Genomic DNA, 18,136 nt, shown 5'->3' with positions numbered 1-18,136 from the left:
TCATTTGTTTGTTAAATTCATGTATGCATTCATTCAATGTAACATTATACGTAATTTTATCTGTATATATGATTGTGTTTGCATTCCAATAGATACAAGCTGCAATTTAAAAGAAATTAATGTTATTTACTAATATAATTATTAATACCGTTACGCTCTTTTATATAGAGGTTTTCATAATGGGACAAATCTATCTTATATTTTTCAATTAATTTACAACGTCCGTCTTCATACTGAAAGCCCCAACATTCCTCGGATTCATGACAAATTATTGCACAAATCATGAGGGTAGTACTCCTAAATGTTTGAAACACAGCAAAATGGACTGCTCCGGCTTCAATGTACATGATCTTTACTTCACTGGCAGAAAGTGTAATCACAAATGAAACAGTTTTTTAACTTTATTTTTTATATATACGATTCGTGTCTGTTTTAAAAGTTTTTTTACTTATGAAAGTTAATTAAAAAATCGTTAATTGCTAGAAAATATCATAACAATTATCCACTCATACCTAGAACATGAAATTAATTTAATTAGGATTTTTTAGTGTTGTGTACATTTTCAAATTCGCTAAATCCAAGTGGATTTCATATTTTATTGCGTAGACTTAATTTTTTTGCAGAAAAACTCATAAAATATTTTGAGTTTGATGATGCCGTCCCTAAGTTTATCTTCTAATCCATAACAATTTCTAATTAAGCATGATTTGGAACAAAAAAAAAATTTGTGACCTTAAAGTTACTCATACAATTTTAGCTCATTAGTACCAATAAAGCAAATATCACCAAAGTACTTAAGCAAAAGTAGATAATAAATATGCACTAGCTATTCCCATATCAAGAAATTCAACATAATATTATAGTTTTTATAACTTGAATAATTAAATTTAATTAAAAAATTGTTAACAACTAAAAAATATGATATCCATTATCACTCATATCTAACATAAAACTATTTAAATTCGATTATTTTTTAAAGCAGTGCTCATTTTCAAATTCGAAATCAAATGATCTAGCTTGATTTTTATCATTAAAACTAATTAAATATTTTGAGCTACAAATAAAATTTTAGCTCATTAGAATTGATAAAGCAAAAAACAAATACAAAACGAAAAGTAAGTAAATAATATGCACTAGGTTATCATATTAAGATAAATGCATCATAAAATTACAGGGCATTAAATGAGCCAAGACCGCTTCCATCTTTTCTCATTTATCATCTCTAGTCATCTTTAATGACTCAAGTCCCCACATTAGCAATTTTATAAGTATAATATTAGTTATGTAATTATGAAAAGAATAATTAATATTGTTTGATGAAAAGACAGTGGATATGTTAATTAGTGTGATAAATCAGCTTAATCAAACTTTAACTAAAAACTCTTACATTTTTAAATTTTTTCTAGATATATTTATTTCAACTATTCATGTAAAGGCTGCAGCAAACTATTTAACACACTTTTACACTTGTTATGGAGTCTTGTGGAAAAGAAAATATCAATGGAGAAGCAACTTTTAAGGATTTTTAATATGTTGTGTAATAATGATTTATTTTATAATAATAAAGTAAGAAACTTATCAGTTAGAAGTTACGCCCTCTGCCGACTTATTCCAGATTGAGTTCCGGTGTAGTGGGGTGTATCTAAGAAATAAAATAATATTAATTAAGTAATAACAGTGCAAAGTATTTATCTTTAGTGAACCACTTTTTCTTTTATTATAATTTATAAAACAAAGTATTAGGAAGAAAGTGCGGGAAAAAAGTGAGAGCGATTTTAAGAGGCTTCCAGTTGTGTTTAATATTCCTTGATGATGTACATATCAGCTATGACGTATTCTAATTTTGAATTAAGAGGTCGTGGCGGCAATTATCATTTATCTTTACTATTATTATCTTTTCACTTATTTAATTATGTATTGCCAGATATTATAAAAGAAGTCGTTCATTCATCCGTTCATTCATAATGCTTAATCGAATAATATTAAATACAAAATCCTCAAAGGTATAAAATTAATCAATACGAGTTAATACTCTTTTGAACTCTCCTCATGTTAATCATACGTTGCTTTTGTAATTTATGAATAAATTATAATCATATTCTCTCAAAAAATCATCATCCAAAACTATAAGAGCCCTTCATTTTCTTTATGAATGGTTCCTTGGTAACCAAGGAAACCTATTCTGAGGGACAAACTTCTTTTACATTACCATCTAATTGAAGTTGAGGAGAGCCTTGTTAAACAAATGTTTCTCACAAATATACGAGATGGATTCCCGAATATGAAGTCGATTGGTCAAATAGTTAATTAAATTACTATCCATGACCATCATCTGATTAAATTAAAGATTTTGAGCCATATATAAATTATCTACGTTTTTTCCCCCAGGAACTCTCCATTTATATAGTGCTTGCTGGGTGGATTTAATGAGGTATGACAATAAGATTCTTTAATTCATGGCGAAGAATCACAATTAAGTTCGAACTTGTGAGTAAATCACACTGAATCGAACAGTAAACCGATAAGACCGTTCCAAATTCATCTACACCTTCTCTTTTTTCTAATTTCCATACGTTTTTCTTATTTTTCCCCTTGAAGAAGAAGAAGTAATAATTAAATGACATTATTGATAAAGGAGAGGTGTTGTCAAAGGATCGTCAAGAAATAGACGGAAGTCTTTCAGCAAAGATGAAATCAAGGAAAATAATAATAAAAAGGGAGAAATTATTTATGTTTACTGAGTGCTTTAGCACTTCTGCAAATGACCCTTTAGGATCATTATCAATTCAACAGATATAAATTGTCATTCTTATCAAACGGATACTTATCACGTTGACTATTCTTTTTTATGATAATATTTAATACATACATGATGATATCCATATGGTCCATTATAATATATTTTTGTATTCATAAATCCATTTTAATTCATTTACTTAGTATTTACCCTATAATTATTTAATTACGAATTTAAATGCAACTATATATTTTAGAATCCACTGATTTGGTGCTAATACAAAAATTTTACTTATGAGTAGGGATGGGCTTCGAGCGAGTCTGCGTAAAAAGTGGGAGCCAGCCATATGGAATGTTGATTAAAGCTACGGTTTTGGATGATAGAGTATAACGTGATTCTACTATAGAAATGCAATCTTCTATATTTCAAATTACACTACAACATTTAATATAAAAAGTAGTTGAAATTTTCAAATTCAGGAATACTTGATTTTATTTGTGTAACTTATAAAAATAACTTTCATATTTCTATATTATAGATCTATTAATATTGAGATCTCATAAATTCCTTCTATTAAAGTTTCTAATATGGGTGTAGTGTAATTAGGCGAAGGACAACTTACCAAACGGGCAATGTATCATACAATCTGTTTTAATTCAGTTAAAAAGATTTCATGATAAATTGTAATTTTTATAGAAAAGAACACTAATTAATTAACTTATATGACATACATAGCATATGAACAGTAATAATTGGGCAATTGATCAAACAATCTTTTTAAATTTAATTAAAATATGCAATCCCATATATCAATAAGGTATAATTAAATATTACATTTCGGCCAAATATCCTAAATTATAAACCCGGCCAATTGTCCGCTCACAGTTAATATGATATGTTGTACAATGAGAAATCAAAAACTAATGGCTAGATCTTAGAAATAAAATCAATTTTAATCCTATCATACTTCAAATACACTAACAAGACTAAAAATTATCATGTTCGATACATGGATCATGCCCAATTGTTTAATCGATTTTGTTATATCTGAAGTATTGTTTGATAAAACCTACGCCTACATAGATATTGTAACCAAATGTGGTTCTACACAGGAAGAACATGATTGTAATTTAAAAGCTTTTCTTGATGCAGCAAAGAAATATCAGCTCACCCTTGACTCACAGAAGAGTTCGTTCTATATACTGAAGGTTCACTTGCTCGGGTGTTCAGTGGAAAATTAAACAATTAACCCTGATGCTGTGCGATTACAACCTTTATTGCAGATGCAAATCCCTGGATCCATATCAGTACTAAAACGATCTTTGGGCATGTTTTCTTAATATTCCAAATGGATACCTAGCTTCTCGGAGAAAATATACCACCTTTCTAATTCTAAAGTTGTGGATCCTTCCCAAAATCTCATTGTTGAGACTGATGCATCTGACTATGGTATCAGAGCCGCTATCAGTCAGAGGGGGAAGCCTGTTGCAATATTTTATAGAACCCAATCAAATTCCGAACAGCATCATTCTGCCAGAGAAAAAGATGCCTATACTATTGTAGAATCCCTCAAAAATGGAGACATTTCCTCAAAGGGTATCCATTCCTACTAATTAGTGATCAAAGAAGTGTTAGTTTCACATTCAATAGAATCCACTCAAATGAAATTAAAATCGAAAAAATTATAAGCTGGAGGATCAAATTAGTTTGATTCCACTATAAAATAATTCAGGGAGCAACACTTTTGCAGCTGAATTTCTCAGATCTGTAACTCTTCACACAAACTAAATCCTGGAATATCTGCTCTACCCATGAACTTGATGAGCTAGCGTCGCTATATAAGAATCTATGTCATCCTGGAGTAACCATACTAGCTCACTTTGTAAGCACTCGCAACTTACTGTTTTCAACTGAAGAGATCAAAAGGATTGTCCGTAACTGGAGAGTATGTCTTGAGCTCAAACCTATATTTTTGAAACAACTCAAGTTCTGCCCCATACACCCGTTCTAGCAGCCTCCACAGCACTGCAAAGCTCTTGATCCTCCTGTAACGCGGACAGGAGGGACAATTCAGAAGAGCCTGAGCTAGAGATAGTTCTACATTGTAATAATTCCGTGGGATCATCCAGACACCGAAGATCATTGACTGGTATGCGGGTAAAAGCATCCGCGTGGGAATGGTCGATACCTCTCACATGTTCGATTGAGTAATCAAACGTCGACAACAACAATGAAAATCTAGCGAGACGGGCGGAGACAACACTTGGCAAGTCTTTACATGGGTTGAGAATATATTGGAGTAGTTTGTGGTCTGATGTGTGCAGGTCTTTTTTTGGCCCAAACAATCGTATCTTGAAATGACGACCAATCAAACATCTTTCAAATTTCAATTTGCGAGTAGTTAGCCTCGCTCTTTGATAGCTTTCTTGAAGCAAACGCCACCGGGCGCTGCCTACCATTTTCCAACTGTGCTATAACTGCCCCAAGACCTCTTGATTAAGGACTGAAACGATTGGAGAGGCCCATTCTGACAAATTAATCTTGGAAATGGTACCGCGCTTCTCTATCTCTCGGATCTCCACAGCAACCTTCTCATGGAGTGCGAGTGGCACTGAACGTGATCTGATGTAATGGGGACGAGCATTATCTTGCAGGTGGATCACTGCTTGTGAATTTTTCATTGTACTTCCTTTGGAGTCGTCGAATATAATATTATACTTTTTCTTTAGAATTTCCACACGGGATTCTGTAGAAGCGCCAGCCGTACATGCGTTGATGGAATTGCTCAATTTCACCAACCCGAAATCTAGGCAAATAGGAAAACCCAGGATTGGCTGCCCAATAGCAGATACAATAAACCTACTAACCACCTAGTCAGAACCATTTAATGAAACCAATAACCTGATAGATCCCAGAGTCTTGACCTTTCCCCCTTTAAAACTCTATTGGACCTGTATTCTTGATCACCTTTGACATATCCACCAGATGTTTCGGTAAAATATTCACGTTCGATCCAAGGTCGAGTAATATTTTAGCTCTTCTCCCATTTATCCTTAAGAAGGCATAGGCTCTATCCAGTGCCGTATGTCAGGAAGATTTTTCGGCCCGCTTTACAAGGGTGAACGGTTGATTTTCAGTGGTGAACGTGGGATATTTAAAAGGGCAAATGCTACAGCATAGATTAAATCTTTCAAGAATATCGTCCAATGGACTGTCTGACCATTATTTTCTTCAAACATTGGGATAAATAAAATGGAAAGGAAAAACTTTAGACGGAAAGTCAATGCCGACCTATTCATAAAGGAAAGAAGTATAATGGAGTATAAAATGCACGGTGCAACAATGAGAGAAAATTTTTGAACTATACAATTAAGTCAAACAATTTAAACCTCCTTAAATATTTTTTAAATAATAACGGATGAAGATAATGAACGAGATTATAATATACCATGAAACGGGTACATCGACAGAAAATAAATTATGTTCACAAGTCTTGATGTTCTTAACTCGCATGTATATGTGGTGATGTGTTTGAAAAAATAAAGAAAAAACTGCATGTGTTCTTTATCATGATTAGAAGAAGAAGTTTTTTCTCTTTCCTTGACGCAATGATGTCAATCAAACTGTCCATGTCTTCATGGAGCACCTTGTCCACCATCACCCTGTCCATGTTCAAGAGGGTGAGGGAGGAGAGCCTCTCCTGGTCCATGGTGGTCCTCATGCAGGGCTTGAGCCTTCTGAGACAGGAGAATGGCCGCTCTGCCTCACAGCTGCTGATGGGCATTGAGGCCATGATAACGATCACCTGTATAGCCCCGTCATCAGGCGGAACACTCCCAAGCTTATTAACTCCGCAGCAATTTGTGAAAAACCATGTCTTCTGTGTCAATATCTGCCTAGAGAAACATAAATTTTAAACATATAATGCAAAATGAAACATTATAATATTAACCTTGAATTGCTGTAAGATTGCATGGTCTGACTTGAGCTGCTCGAGTTCAAGTCTGTAGTGCTTGGCGATACGCTCAATGACACAGGTCTCCACTTCACTGTCATTGACGATTGCAATGAGATCCATTATGATGTTTGTATCGTTGGTGGCAAATCTGCCCTCAAGCTCTAATACAATCTTATTGATTGCAACATCGAAATGTGTTTCACGGAAGTAGGATTCAGTTGTTCCTTTCCACTTTATTCTCCTTGGAATCTTCGCCTCCTTGAATTCCAAATCAATTGAGTCCTCCTGGTAAAATACTGATTTCATCTCAGACGACTTCAACTCAGCAAGTTTCCAGATTGATTCAAAGTTTTTCTCATTCTTAAGATCTTCAAGAGTCCTAATCACTAGGTTGACGTGTTTCCGGGCCTTTGTTAGGTCAACCTTACTGCCTTTAAGTTCATCTGACAAGCTAGATATGTGTCTGAGGAGTGTCTTCAACAGTTCAATGCCGAAAACAAATTCGTGACTAAAGATGCTGCTGAGTAGAGAAGTTGCTGTTGAACTCGACAATGTATCTTTATCTTTTCTCATTATTATGAGGGTCTTCATGATTCTGACCATCCTACAGATACAGCGTGTACAGCATCGTAGCGGAGACTCCAGCGGGTAGCAAACTGGTTCTTCAGGGTCATCACCTTGGCATGCTCCTCATCTTTACTTGTTATCTTCACAGACTTGTAGATTGCTGATCTCTTTGGTGACCCTTCAATGAAGTTGTATAAAATTTGTACTGTCCCCATTGTATTTCTCAACAGGGTTATATCTGAGAGAAGATCCTTGACTACCTTGATCATTAAGTTGTCCTTCTGTATTTCCTTCTGACAGATAGAACACTCCACCTGGCAGCACCAACTCTCTGTTAAAATGCGCTTTCCGCTTCCTGTGATACATTTCTGATAATTAATAAATTACTGCAACAATCCACTCTAATGTCCCTTTGTCTTTGTTTGTTATTTTTGGGTGTAAAGTACTCTTGAAATAATTGCAGTAATTTATTAATTATCAGAAATGTATCAGGGAAGCGGAAAACACATTTTATATTCAAAGGTTCAATCATTTATATTTATAAAATGACAGGCAATATTTGAAAGAGATATTACGGTAAATTACAGGATTTGAATTCAAATTTCAGCGATGAATTGAGATACCCGAGAGTGTTAACTGTAGTTTAAAACCTCTGTTGACTTAATTTGGCCCCAATATTGTCTTAGAGATATAATTTAATAATTCTATAAATGTGCCGGTGAATTTTGGCTACTTTAAGTACAATTTGTGGTGCCTCCAAAGGATTACTCAAAATCATTTTTTCATTTAAATGAACTATTTGGAAAATGTATTCCATGTTCAATTTTGAAAAAAATTATCTAGCTTCCTTTTGGGTGGACGTGCTACAAATATGTTATTTTATTATAATGACTTAGTACTATTATGAGTTGGTCACAAGTTACATATATATAATAGATTTTAATAATTTATTATGACTTAATTCATCTATATTTACATACCTATATGATTGGTGGACGGTTGAGTAAGGTTTAAGGTACTGAGGTACGGCCCTGGCCCTATCCCCTACTCGATCATTCAACTGGAAAGAGATGGAAGAACTAGACGGCGCAGATGATGGACAGCATACTCTAAAATGGCCCATCTTCCCACACCGGGAAAACTCCTTGCCAAACGCAGGGCATTTTGTCTTCTGGAAAACATGGCTTCTTCCACAAAACTTGCAGTTCCTTCTGTACATCTTTGGATTAGCCTTTTGTGTCAACCACGTCCCTTTGGAGCAACGGAGACCTTTTGGCCCCTTATACTCTGATACCATTACAGTTTCACTCAATCCCATTTCTTTAGGGTGGCTGATGGAGGTTTCCGATGCTCTGGCTAATGGCAACACGTCTGTCAATTTCGTGCTACCTCTCTCGAAGACAGTTTGGCGGAGCCGTGGGGACGACGTGTTCTTAACCACCACGTCGAGAATAATTTCGTCTTCGAACGACACATTGCAGCTCCCACACGCAAAGTGACGAAACTTTGCCTGGCCATGCAACCAATTCATGTAATCATCTACAGGTTCCCTGACTCCCTGTTTCATCTCAGAGAGCCGGAAGCGTTCAAACAACAGACTTTCCGTTGGGGAGAAAGCATCCCGAATTGCCCTTACCGTTGAGGTGAAGACGTCCTCCTCAGGCAAAGCAACAATCTGTATAGTGTTGAACCATTGTTGGACCTCTGTCCCAGCACAGTGAAGCAGGACAGACTTTTTACGTTCCGGGGACAATTCCCCAAACAAGGACACTTAAATTTCGAATTCTTCCCACCATGACGACCATCTATGGCCTCTACGTGGACCATCCATCACAGAGGGGACTGATGTACCCCAAGCTGTCCCGTCGTGCCTGAAGCACCATCTCCAGAGGCTTGAGCCCCATCGTTGAAGTCGAAGGACTTGGGATCACAGTCACAACCCTCGATGTACTCTCTCACCAATGCCACTAGTTCCAATTTCTTTTTACCCCTCAATTCGTCCGCACTTCCTAGTTCCGACCTGGAACACTCGCATCTCAGCTCCGCGAGCGTGAGCCTTGGTAGTAGTTTCACCATCTTCGTCGCCACTTGTAATGTTCTACGAACACCACCTACAGACGGAAGCAACGGACCGGAGTAAAGTCAATAAGAACACCTTTGGATTGGGGGTACTATCATACACTAAAACATATATTCTGTAAGGGATTAAATTTAAAAGGATGTACATACATTTGACTATTAAAATATACCAACTCGTAAAACACAAGGTACCTACCTATCTATTTAAAACAAATCCCTACGTCATGATTTAAAAGTAAATAAAAGACAATACATAACACCAACAGACATCCCCATAGCACCAAGGCCAGCCTGATGGACTCCATCTAGGAGGTATTCGGCAACATCGACAATGAGATGGTCAGAAGAGCATGCGGCCGGTTCAGAGGACGTATTGAGGCCTTTATTAATGCCAACGGTTATTATATCGAATGAATGGCTACTCTATACCTATATGCTCGTCATAGTTTTGTTTTTTAATTAAAAAGTTAAAACATTTTGTATTGTTTTTTGTAGATTTTGGCGACAATTTCATCCCTCTCCCTGTACCTGTGTATTTAGGTGATTCTGTGTTAACTTTTGTGAGAGGGGAAGGATTATATAAAATTCATCGTGTTTGCTTGTAAGTTTACTCACTTATGTTCGGTGACCTCACAACACTAGTTTTGTTGCTTGTAGTATACTATAATTATTGATTGTTGTGCTTTTTACTTGCAACATAACCATTATCCATTGTTGTGTTTTCTACTTCACCCCATTTCGTGTTTAATAAGGCCTACATTTGGTGACTTAAGTGATTTTCGTATTTCGAGGTAAGCAGCAGACTATAATCTTTATTGGATGGAAATGTTGTACAAAAAAAGGAAGATCTACACACTGTTTTCCTTTTTTAATCTCAAAACAGTAGTTTATCTGACCAATCAGCCCACCTTTACTTATCGGTCTTTCTGGATGAAATTTTCTTCACTTCCAATTGAACGATAAAGAAAAAAAATACAAATTCAAGTTACTACTAAAATAGAAGTCAACGCCAGCTAAATTTTACCTTTTAGAGTTTCTATCTAATTTTAAACTATATGTAAAATTATAAAAATATCGGAGATAATATAAAATCAACATTTTCTACGTCACTGAGAAAATATCCCCTTCATCCATTTGATGTGGAATGACCCAGTTGAAAAGTTTAATATTTTTTTTATTGTAGCAGACGCCCCATAATATAAAACAGACACCAAAGACGGCTCTTGTAACTGGAGGAATAGCCTTAAATCGTCGTTCTAGATCTGGTGTTCAGCTTAGTTCTAAAAATCTCTTGTAATCAACGTCACTGCTAAGAAAAGTTTATTCAAAACTCCATCTTTAAAAAGAGATTTAACACCCATAAACTCATTTATTAGAAGCTCAACTCTGAGAGCCAGAAATAAGCTCTGAATGTATCTGTGATATTATCGTAATTAGAAATAAAATACTATGCAAACGTTTTCCATTATGTTTTATTCTACAATCATATATTTGGAAGTGCCTTAACTAACATGAAAACCATTATATGTAGTATTGATTCTTAATACTTTAATTTTTACTACTTTTCGTGCTCTTAGTTCCAACTAAAATATAATCTGAAGATCAGCTAATTATTCGAATTTACATATGCATAAATATTATTAAGTCTTTTAAAATATTACTAAACACTGTTGAAATGATCTTATTTTATATATGATTTGTAAACTAGTACATTCCTCCATTTAATATATTCAATTAGCCAAAGTAATTGCTCGTAATATGGATTTTTATTTTTTTAAAGTTATTATTTATATTTGTAAATTTGTAACAAGACGCAATTACTATATTTTATCTAAATTTTGATATTTCAATCAACTATACATATTAGTATATTACCTTCTTAATTTGTTTAGATGCTGTATAAGGACTACAACTATTCTTACTGCCTCAGCATTAGAGCGTGAATTGTAATTTCTTTCTAATAAAATGTTATTTCCAAAGACGAAATGAAATAAAAAAAGATATTGATTTAATTTGATTGTAGTTTGATTTATTTTTTCTAAATATGATATTATACATTAGTTATCAACCTGACTTAGACAAATAATTTTTAATGCAAAATCATCTATAATATACATACATTGATTAACATTTAACACATTTAACGTGTTTTGGAGGATTGTATTGAAATAAGACATTATGGCAAAAGAATATGACATAAATTGAACTAAAATGGGCACTCTGTAGAGGGCTCACTGTAAATTGATTGTAATAAAAAGGTTGCAGACAAAAAATACAAGTCATTGAAAAGACCCTCGAGGCCTTAAATTTATGAATTGCTATATCTAGTAATTCGTGTTTAATCATACTTGGCTCGGCAATTGTTGAGGTTTGTTGAAATTATATTATTAACTCTTCCGTTGTATGTAAAAAAAAAAGCAGGATATTTCGAAGGACGATAAATTTTAATATTATAAGGCAATTAAAATGATATTCTATATTTTTGATAAAAAATATTGTTGGCTAATTTTAATATTCAAGTCATGGAAAATTATGATAGACATAATTAAAACTAATTATTCAAAAAACATAACAAATATATGATTTATTGTTTTAAATGTATTTTATCATTGTTATCATATCTAGGGTATGAAAGGATGTTATTATATTTTAGTTCATAAGATTAACTAATCACAACTTTAAAAAAAATTGGTTTAGATCATTTCATCGAAAATTTGGTTTATACCAATTTTATAGATAAGGTGTTGATTAGGTTATGTATTTTTACAACAAAGATAAATTACTATGTACATAGTTTGCACTCTTCCAAAACTACGACAGCATGGCCATTGATGGAAACTACCAATACTGATTGTATCCAAAAATTAAAGATAATATGGGTTTGATCCTTTGCGACAACCCACTAACATCAGCATTTTTGCAGCAACATAATTAAGCTTGCAGTTATACCGGGCCGAGCAAAATTATTTACCAATGATGTAAATATACTTTTTAAAAGGTTTTGTGGCAACCAATCTGATTAAATAAACAAAAATCCTTCCTGTGAGAGCGTAACAACTTCTACACGTGAGACCATGTTCAATCAGGAAACAAAAAGGATCGAAATTGCAGCCCTCCTCTGAGCGAGAGTGCCTCATAACAACATTAAGGAACAGGTTGGGGCCTTGTTGAAGACAATTTACAACGTTTCCAAGCGCTTTGAGTCTGGGAGTGATCTCAAGCATTCCCCTGGGGCTGGCAAGAAGCTCACTGTCTTAACAAGGCAAGTAAAATCAGTGTTCAAGAGGACTCCCAACAGGTCCATTGCCAACATGGCCAGAAAGATGGGATCGTCGAGATCAACTGTTTCAAAGGCATTGAAAAGGGCTGAAGGAATGTCCCTGAGGTGTGCCGAAAAAAAATCTTGAATGATATCAAGAGCTCATCTGGACGCATCATCATTTTTTCAGATGAGAAAACTTTTACGGTCGATCCTGTTTTCAACAGGCAAAATGACTGTGTTGTGAGCTTTGAAGATGTACAAGATAAGCACTGCTATGCGGCAACAACAAAGCACCCTACTTCGGTGATGATGTTGGGTCTCGTTGCCTCCAATGGGAAGGCTATGAAGCCAGTATGGTTCCCCACTGGCTACAGATTAACAGCTGAGGATTATGTGAAGATTCTGGCGTCCAAGGTCCTTCCGTGGATCAAATCCATAGTCGGCAACTCTCCTTGGGGTTTTCAACAAGATGGAGCACCCGCCCACGCTTCCAAGAAAGCTCATGAGTAGCTCAAGGACAACATTAACTTTTGGACCAAGGACTACTGCCCCCCTCAGAGCCCAGATCTGAACCAACTAAACTTCTCTATCTAGGCGCATGTGGAGACCAAGGCCTGAAAAAAACGATACAAGAACATAAATGCCTTAAAGGCTGCTGTGAACAAGGCGTGGGCCTCCATGGATGCTGATTACATCCAGCAAGTCTGTGGCAGCTTCAGACGTCAACTGACCAGTGTCATTGAGTCAAATGGTGGCTACATTGATTAAATTTGATCACAAACTATTTTATTATTCTAAAAATCAGGTAGCGAAGAAGGACCAAGATACTTTTAAGAAATAGAATAATCAGGAAAAGAGACGAAGGCAGATGAATACGTGGGCGATAGAAGGGAGTGAGTGATGAGTAAAGACATTCAGGGACGAAAAAAAGGAAAAAAGAAGAATATATGAAAATACTATGAATTTGGAGGTAATATATCAAATCATCATCGAGATAGGTATGTAGTCAGAAGATATGGTGTCTTATTCTAATTTTTGGGATTATTGAAAAATAGCAATTGAAGTTAAAAATAAGAAAGAAACAATAGAAAAAATTGATGAAAACTGCTTCAACATGAAATGTTTTGACAAAAGGAAGAATGAAAGACAATTGGTGACGACGTGAAAGATTATGAGCTTTTGAACAGGATTGAAAAAAAATAATTTTATGATTTCCAATGTAGCCAGGATCACAAACACAGAAGAGGTCATAACAACGTCTGATTGTTGAGGTGAAGAGATGAAGACTTATTATCAAACAACGGGACGTGAAGAGAATGAAGGGGAATTCGCAACAAAAGTTCTGAATTAACCGGTTGGATCGATGAATATAATAGTGTAGTGTCCTTTTCTAGCAATCGTGGAAAAGGCTAATACAAAGTTTACTTATATTTTTTAGTTTGGATTAATATAAGATCAATATTTGAAAAACATTCCTTCTCAGGATACAATTTAGTGGGAGTCAAATGAGAACACCGCTGTGATCAATGGGATAACTATTAGGCCTACCTTAAGTTGTTGTTTTGGAGTTGAGGGTTGATCATAAGAATCACGTAGTACGTTTGCACACTGCCTTATTTATTACTTAGTTCTTAGGAGATAATCTGGCGATTGATTCCCCTACATACATCATAACATATATTTATAGACGTTTGGGGTCTAATCCTAGTTGTTCTAGAACTCTCCAATTCACCTCATCACATGCTCCCAGCATGTGAGGATTGGCCTTGGTGATTTCTCATCATACACGTATCATATCCAGACACACAACTCAGCAATAAACCTCTCAACACATCACTTATCACCAAACATAATATTAAAATAACAATTTCTTTCCCGATATACGACCCTTCAGGATTTAACTCACTCCTGTACAGCTCTTCTAGCTCGTACCTTACAAAGCAACGTCACAAAGAATCCTGAAAATATAATGATTAATAAGGTTTCAATAACCACTATACCGTAAATCCAAAAACGATTCTCTTCAACCCTGGCAGTTCTTGCCATTATCCTCAACTTGTCTATAGATATTGCTTTCTGAGGTTCCGTCAATAATTCTAGCTTGTCCTTGAGGCTTGATTGCCCATTACCATAAACCCAGCTTTCATGGAGGTTTAAATCCGCAATAACATCTTCCACCTCATCCAGAATCATCATTTCCACGACCCTCACCTTGATCTTACTTGTCACTGGTCTTTCTCCAATCAAGTAATCACCAATCCTCACATTGCAATCATTCCGCAATGTGATCATCCATTGTCCGGACCCAAGTGCTTCTCGACGTTTTGTTGTCCTACCAGAACCACTTGTACATGACGCTTTGATCATTTGTGTCTTCTGCACATCCACGAATATTTTTCCATCGTTGATTTGCGACACAAACACGTCATCCGATTTATGTAACATTATGTCACATAATCCCTTAGCCAATTTAAAGTTACCATGAATCAATGCAGGCAAACAACCATTTTGTCCAATTCTGAACAACCTTAAATGTGGACACAGACGAATATCTTCAATATGAATACAATCCACTAATTCATCTGTTTCAATTTCCTTATAAATACCCTTTATGTCATCAATCACTAAATATTTTCCTATTGGTGATCGATATGACATCCGAACTCCTTCTTCTATTGTCATCGGGAGTTCCCTATACTTATATAACTCGTATAGATTATCTTTGTAATATAAGGGTAATCGAACCGCCACATCTAATCCGTTTGCCGTTCTTTCCAGTTGCACAGGCAGAGAGTAAAAATTCCCAATACTCTCACTTTCAACTGGACTGATTGATCCATCATGATTCCTTTCTTTTACCATATCCAAGATCTTCCCCACATCATTGATTGATAACAAGTCTGGTGTTAATCTCCCGGTCATACCAGCCTGTATTCCCCTGATCCATTTGTTGATCTGTTCTGAGATTGTTGTCAACACCATTATCATTGTTTCAACCCTTTCTACTTCTTGTAGCTGATTGTGAAGCATCATTGTGACATTCTTAAGGATATCATACTTTGTGGCTAAGTTTCTTATTGCTCCACGGATTGCCCTTAGTTCTTCTTCTTGCTGTGCCAAGGTATCCAATATCTCTGATTCATACCTTGAGTGATCATCACTTGAGAAGAACTTTGCCCTTAAGCATCCAGCCTCCCAATACTCCGAGGCCCACTATCACTTGCCTTTTCGTTTTTCCGTCATTCTTATACCCACATAACATCATTACTTCATTCATGTGTGTGCGGATATATTCTATTCTTTGTTGTAGAGCATTCGTCAATGACTTGGGAATACGCACAATGTTCATATACTTAATTGTAGCATGCATACTCCCCAGGACGTTTTCAATTCTTCTGTTGATTTTAACCATTGGTAATTCCGTCCTGACCTCTATCAATTGTACTGAAGTTCCCACTCTACCCATTTCCTCGAATAGAATTGACGAGTTCTTCCTTTCCATTAATTTCACTTTCTGAATTAACTTGAAGAACTTCAAACACAAAAAGTAAGTGATAATAATAAAATAAGTAACTTCATATTTAATTATTTTCTTTTTTTAAGTTCAAATCACAATTAAATATTTATTACTTATTCCTTTTTAAGGAAAACTATTTTCCTCGCCCTCTTTCTCCTGTGGAATATCTGTAGAAGATATATTAATTGTATCTTCTAGTTCTCTTTCAGTCTGTTCCTCTTCTTCACTATAGTCCAGCTCACTCTCTTCACTTGACTCTATACGCGATTCCTTTTTACCTTGTGCGTGGGGGCTGACTGGTTTCCTTTTATATGACTTAGGGCGTGTTTTCCCATCTAGCAACGCAGCTAGTTCATCAAAGGCGGCACTTAATAATTTCTTTGACTTCTGTTTATATTCAGGCGTTGCTTTTCGTTTTTATTCTTCTTCTCAACAGATCCTTGCATCTTATTGGGCGATTCTTCCATATTCTTTACTTCTTTTCTTATTTCTTCCGCTCCTGCTTCACTCATATATGCCTCCTCGAGTTCATCCATATTACCATTTTCATTTTTATCCTCTTGTTTTCCATTCTCCTCCTCATCATCCCTTTTTTTTGGAAGATCTTCTATATCTTTATTACTTATGGATGTAGAAATCTTAGGAATTGTTTGAATTTCAGGAGAATCAGGATATGAAAATTGAATTACTCGATCTAAATTATTACTTTCGTTCTCTTCCGTTAGTCTAGAGTCTGAAGGTCTATTTCTTTCTGTTCTATAGAGAGGTGTATTAAAGGGAATCAATTCTTTAGAAATATATTTTCCCGATATTACCCGTAGTCTGTCCTTAGCTACTTTTTTAGGACCCTTGTTTGTTCTAATCTCAACCATTCTGTCGTTTATTACCTTTAGAACCTTAAATGGTCCGTTTTGATAAGTAGCCAATTTACGATTCTTGTCAGTTTGTGGTGCCCACAAAAACACCTCATCGTCAACATTAATTACCTGTTGGACTACTTTTTTATTATAAGCCTCTCTATTCTTTAAATGACTTTCAAATTGTTGGACTCTAACTTTTTCTAACGCATCAGTAACTGTATTTACCAGTTCATTAACTGATGTAGGAGCATTTTGCATATTTGAATCTAATTGAACTGCAGGAACCACTGGATGTGCTCCAGTTACTAAGAAAAATGGAGAATACCCTAACCTCGGTACAATTAGGAACCTTATTTGAGCCAAGGCTCCCCTAGGCATTTATGCCATTTATTATCAGGGATATTTTCTTGGACCATTAATGTTCTAATAGCTTGTCCAATATCCCTATTTAATCTTTCAACCGGGTTAGTATGAGGTTGATAAGCTTGAGTTTCTGCTTTAATGACTCCTAACTCATCGCACACCTGTCGCATTAATTTGGAAATAAATTGTGAACCCCTGTCTGTTACTAATTTCATACCCGTTCCATACCTTGGGAAGAATTCAGTTAATAATATCTTACAAATATTTTCAACTGTAGGTTCCTTCAAGGGGAACGCTTCTGGAAATTTAGTACATGCATCAGTGATTGTCATTAAATACTTAGGATCACTGGCATAACCGTTGTACATCGGACCCATCAAATCCATGTAAAATACAAGGAATCTTTCATTGATGGCTGTAGAAGTTTGTCCCATTTTTTCCAATGGTCTTTGTCTCCTTTCCTTTGCACAAACACAGACCTCGCAACCTTTTATTTCATCCTCAATATTTCTATCTATATTTGTCCAATAGAAATATTGTTTAGCTAATAATTTTGACTTTGTCATTCCAGGATGCGCTGATAAAGGATGTACATGTACAGTCGCAATAACTGTACGAATATCTTTTTCCGGTACACAAATTCTCATATTTCCATTTTCCTTATCCTTCATATACAATTTACCATCAATTAAATGTAATTGATTATATATTCTAAGATAAGCTTTAATTTCCAGCGACAATAATTTATTACCTTGTGCTTTAATTTCCTCAACCGTTTTGTTTTTCATTAACA

General features: G+C 35.2%; 1 protein-coding gene across 1 annotated transcript; it reads right to left on the bottom strand.

Moving 5' to 3' along the window:
• Positions 1 to 14,199: 14,199 nt before the first annotated feature.
• LOC121126037 (uncharacterized) lies at positions 14,200 to 16,356 on the bottom strand. Its single transcript, XM_040721327.2, has 2 exons — positions 16,234 to 16,356; positions 14,200 to 16,135 (listed from the first exon to the last, which is right to left on the bottom strand). Exon 2 carries the CDS (start codon positions 15,634 to 15,636, stop codon positions 14,506 to 14,508), a length of 1,131 nt encoding a protein of 376 aa, XP_040577261.1. The 5' UTR covers positions 15,637 to 16,135; positions 16,234 to 16,356; the 3' UTR covers positions 14,200 to 14,505.
• Positions 16,357 to 18,136: the final 1,780 nt, after the last annotated feature.

The sequence above is a fragment of the Lepeophtheirus salmonis genome, chromosome 11 (assembly GCF_016086655.4).
Source record: "Lepeophtheirus salmonis chromosome 11, UVic_Lsal_1.4, whole genome shotgun sequence".
Classification (NCBI taxonomy): Eukaryota; Metazoa; Arthropoda; class Copepoda; order Siphonostomatoida; family Caligidae; genus Lepeophtheirus; species Lepeophtheirus salmonis.
This window is presented reverse-complemented; position numbering and strand designations above follow the sequence as displayed.

Coding starts and splice junctions, on each gene's coding strand:
- LOC121126037 (XM_040721327.2), bottom strand. CDS start 15,636: ATGATGCTTCACAATCAGCTACAAGAAGTAGAAAGGGTTGAAACAATG.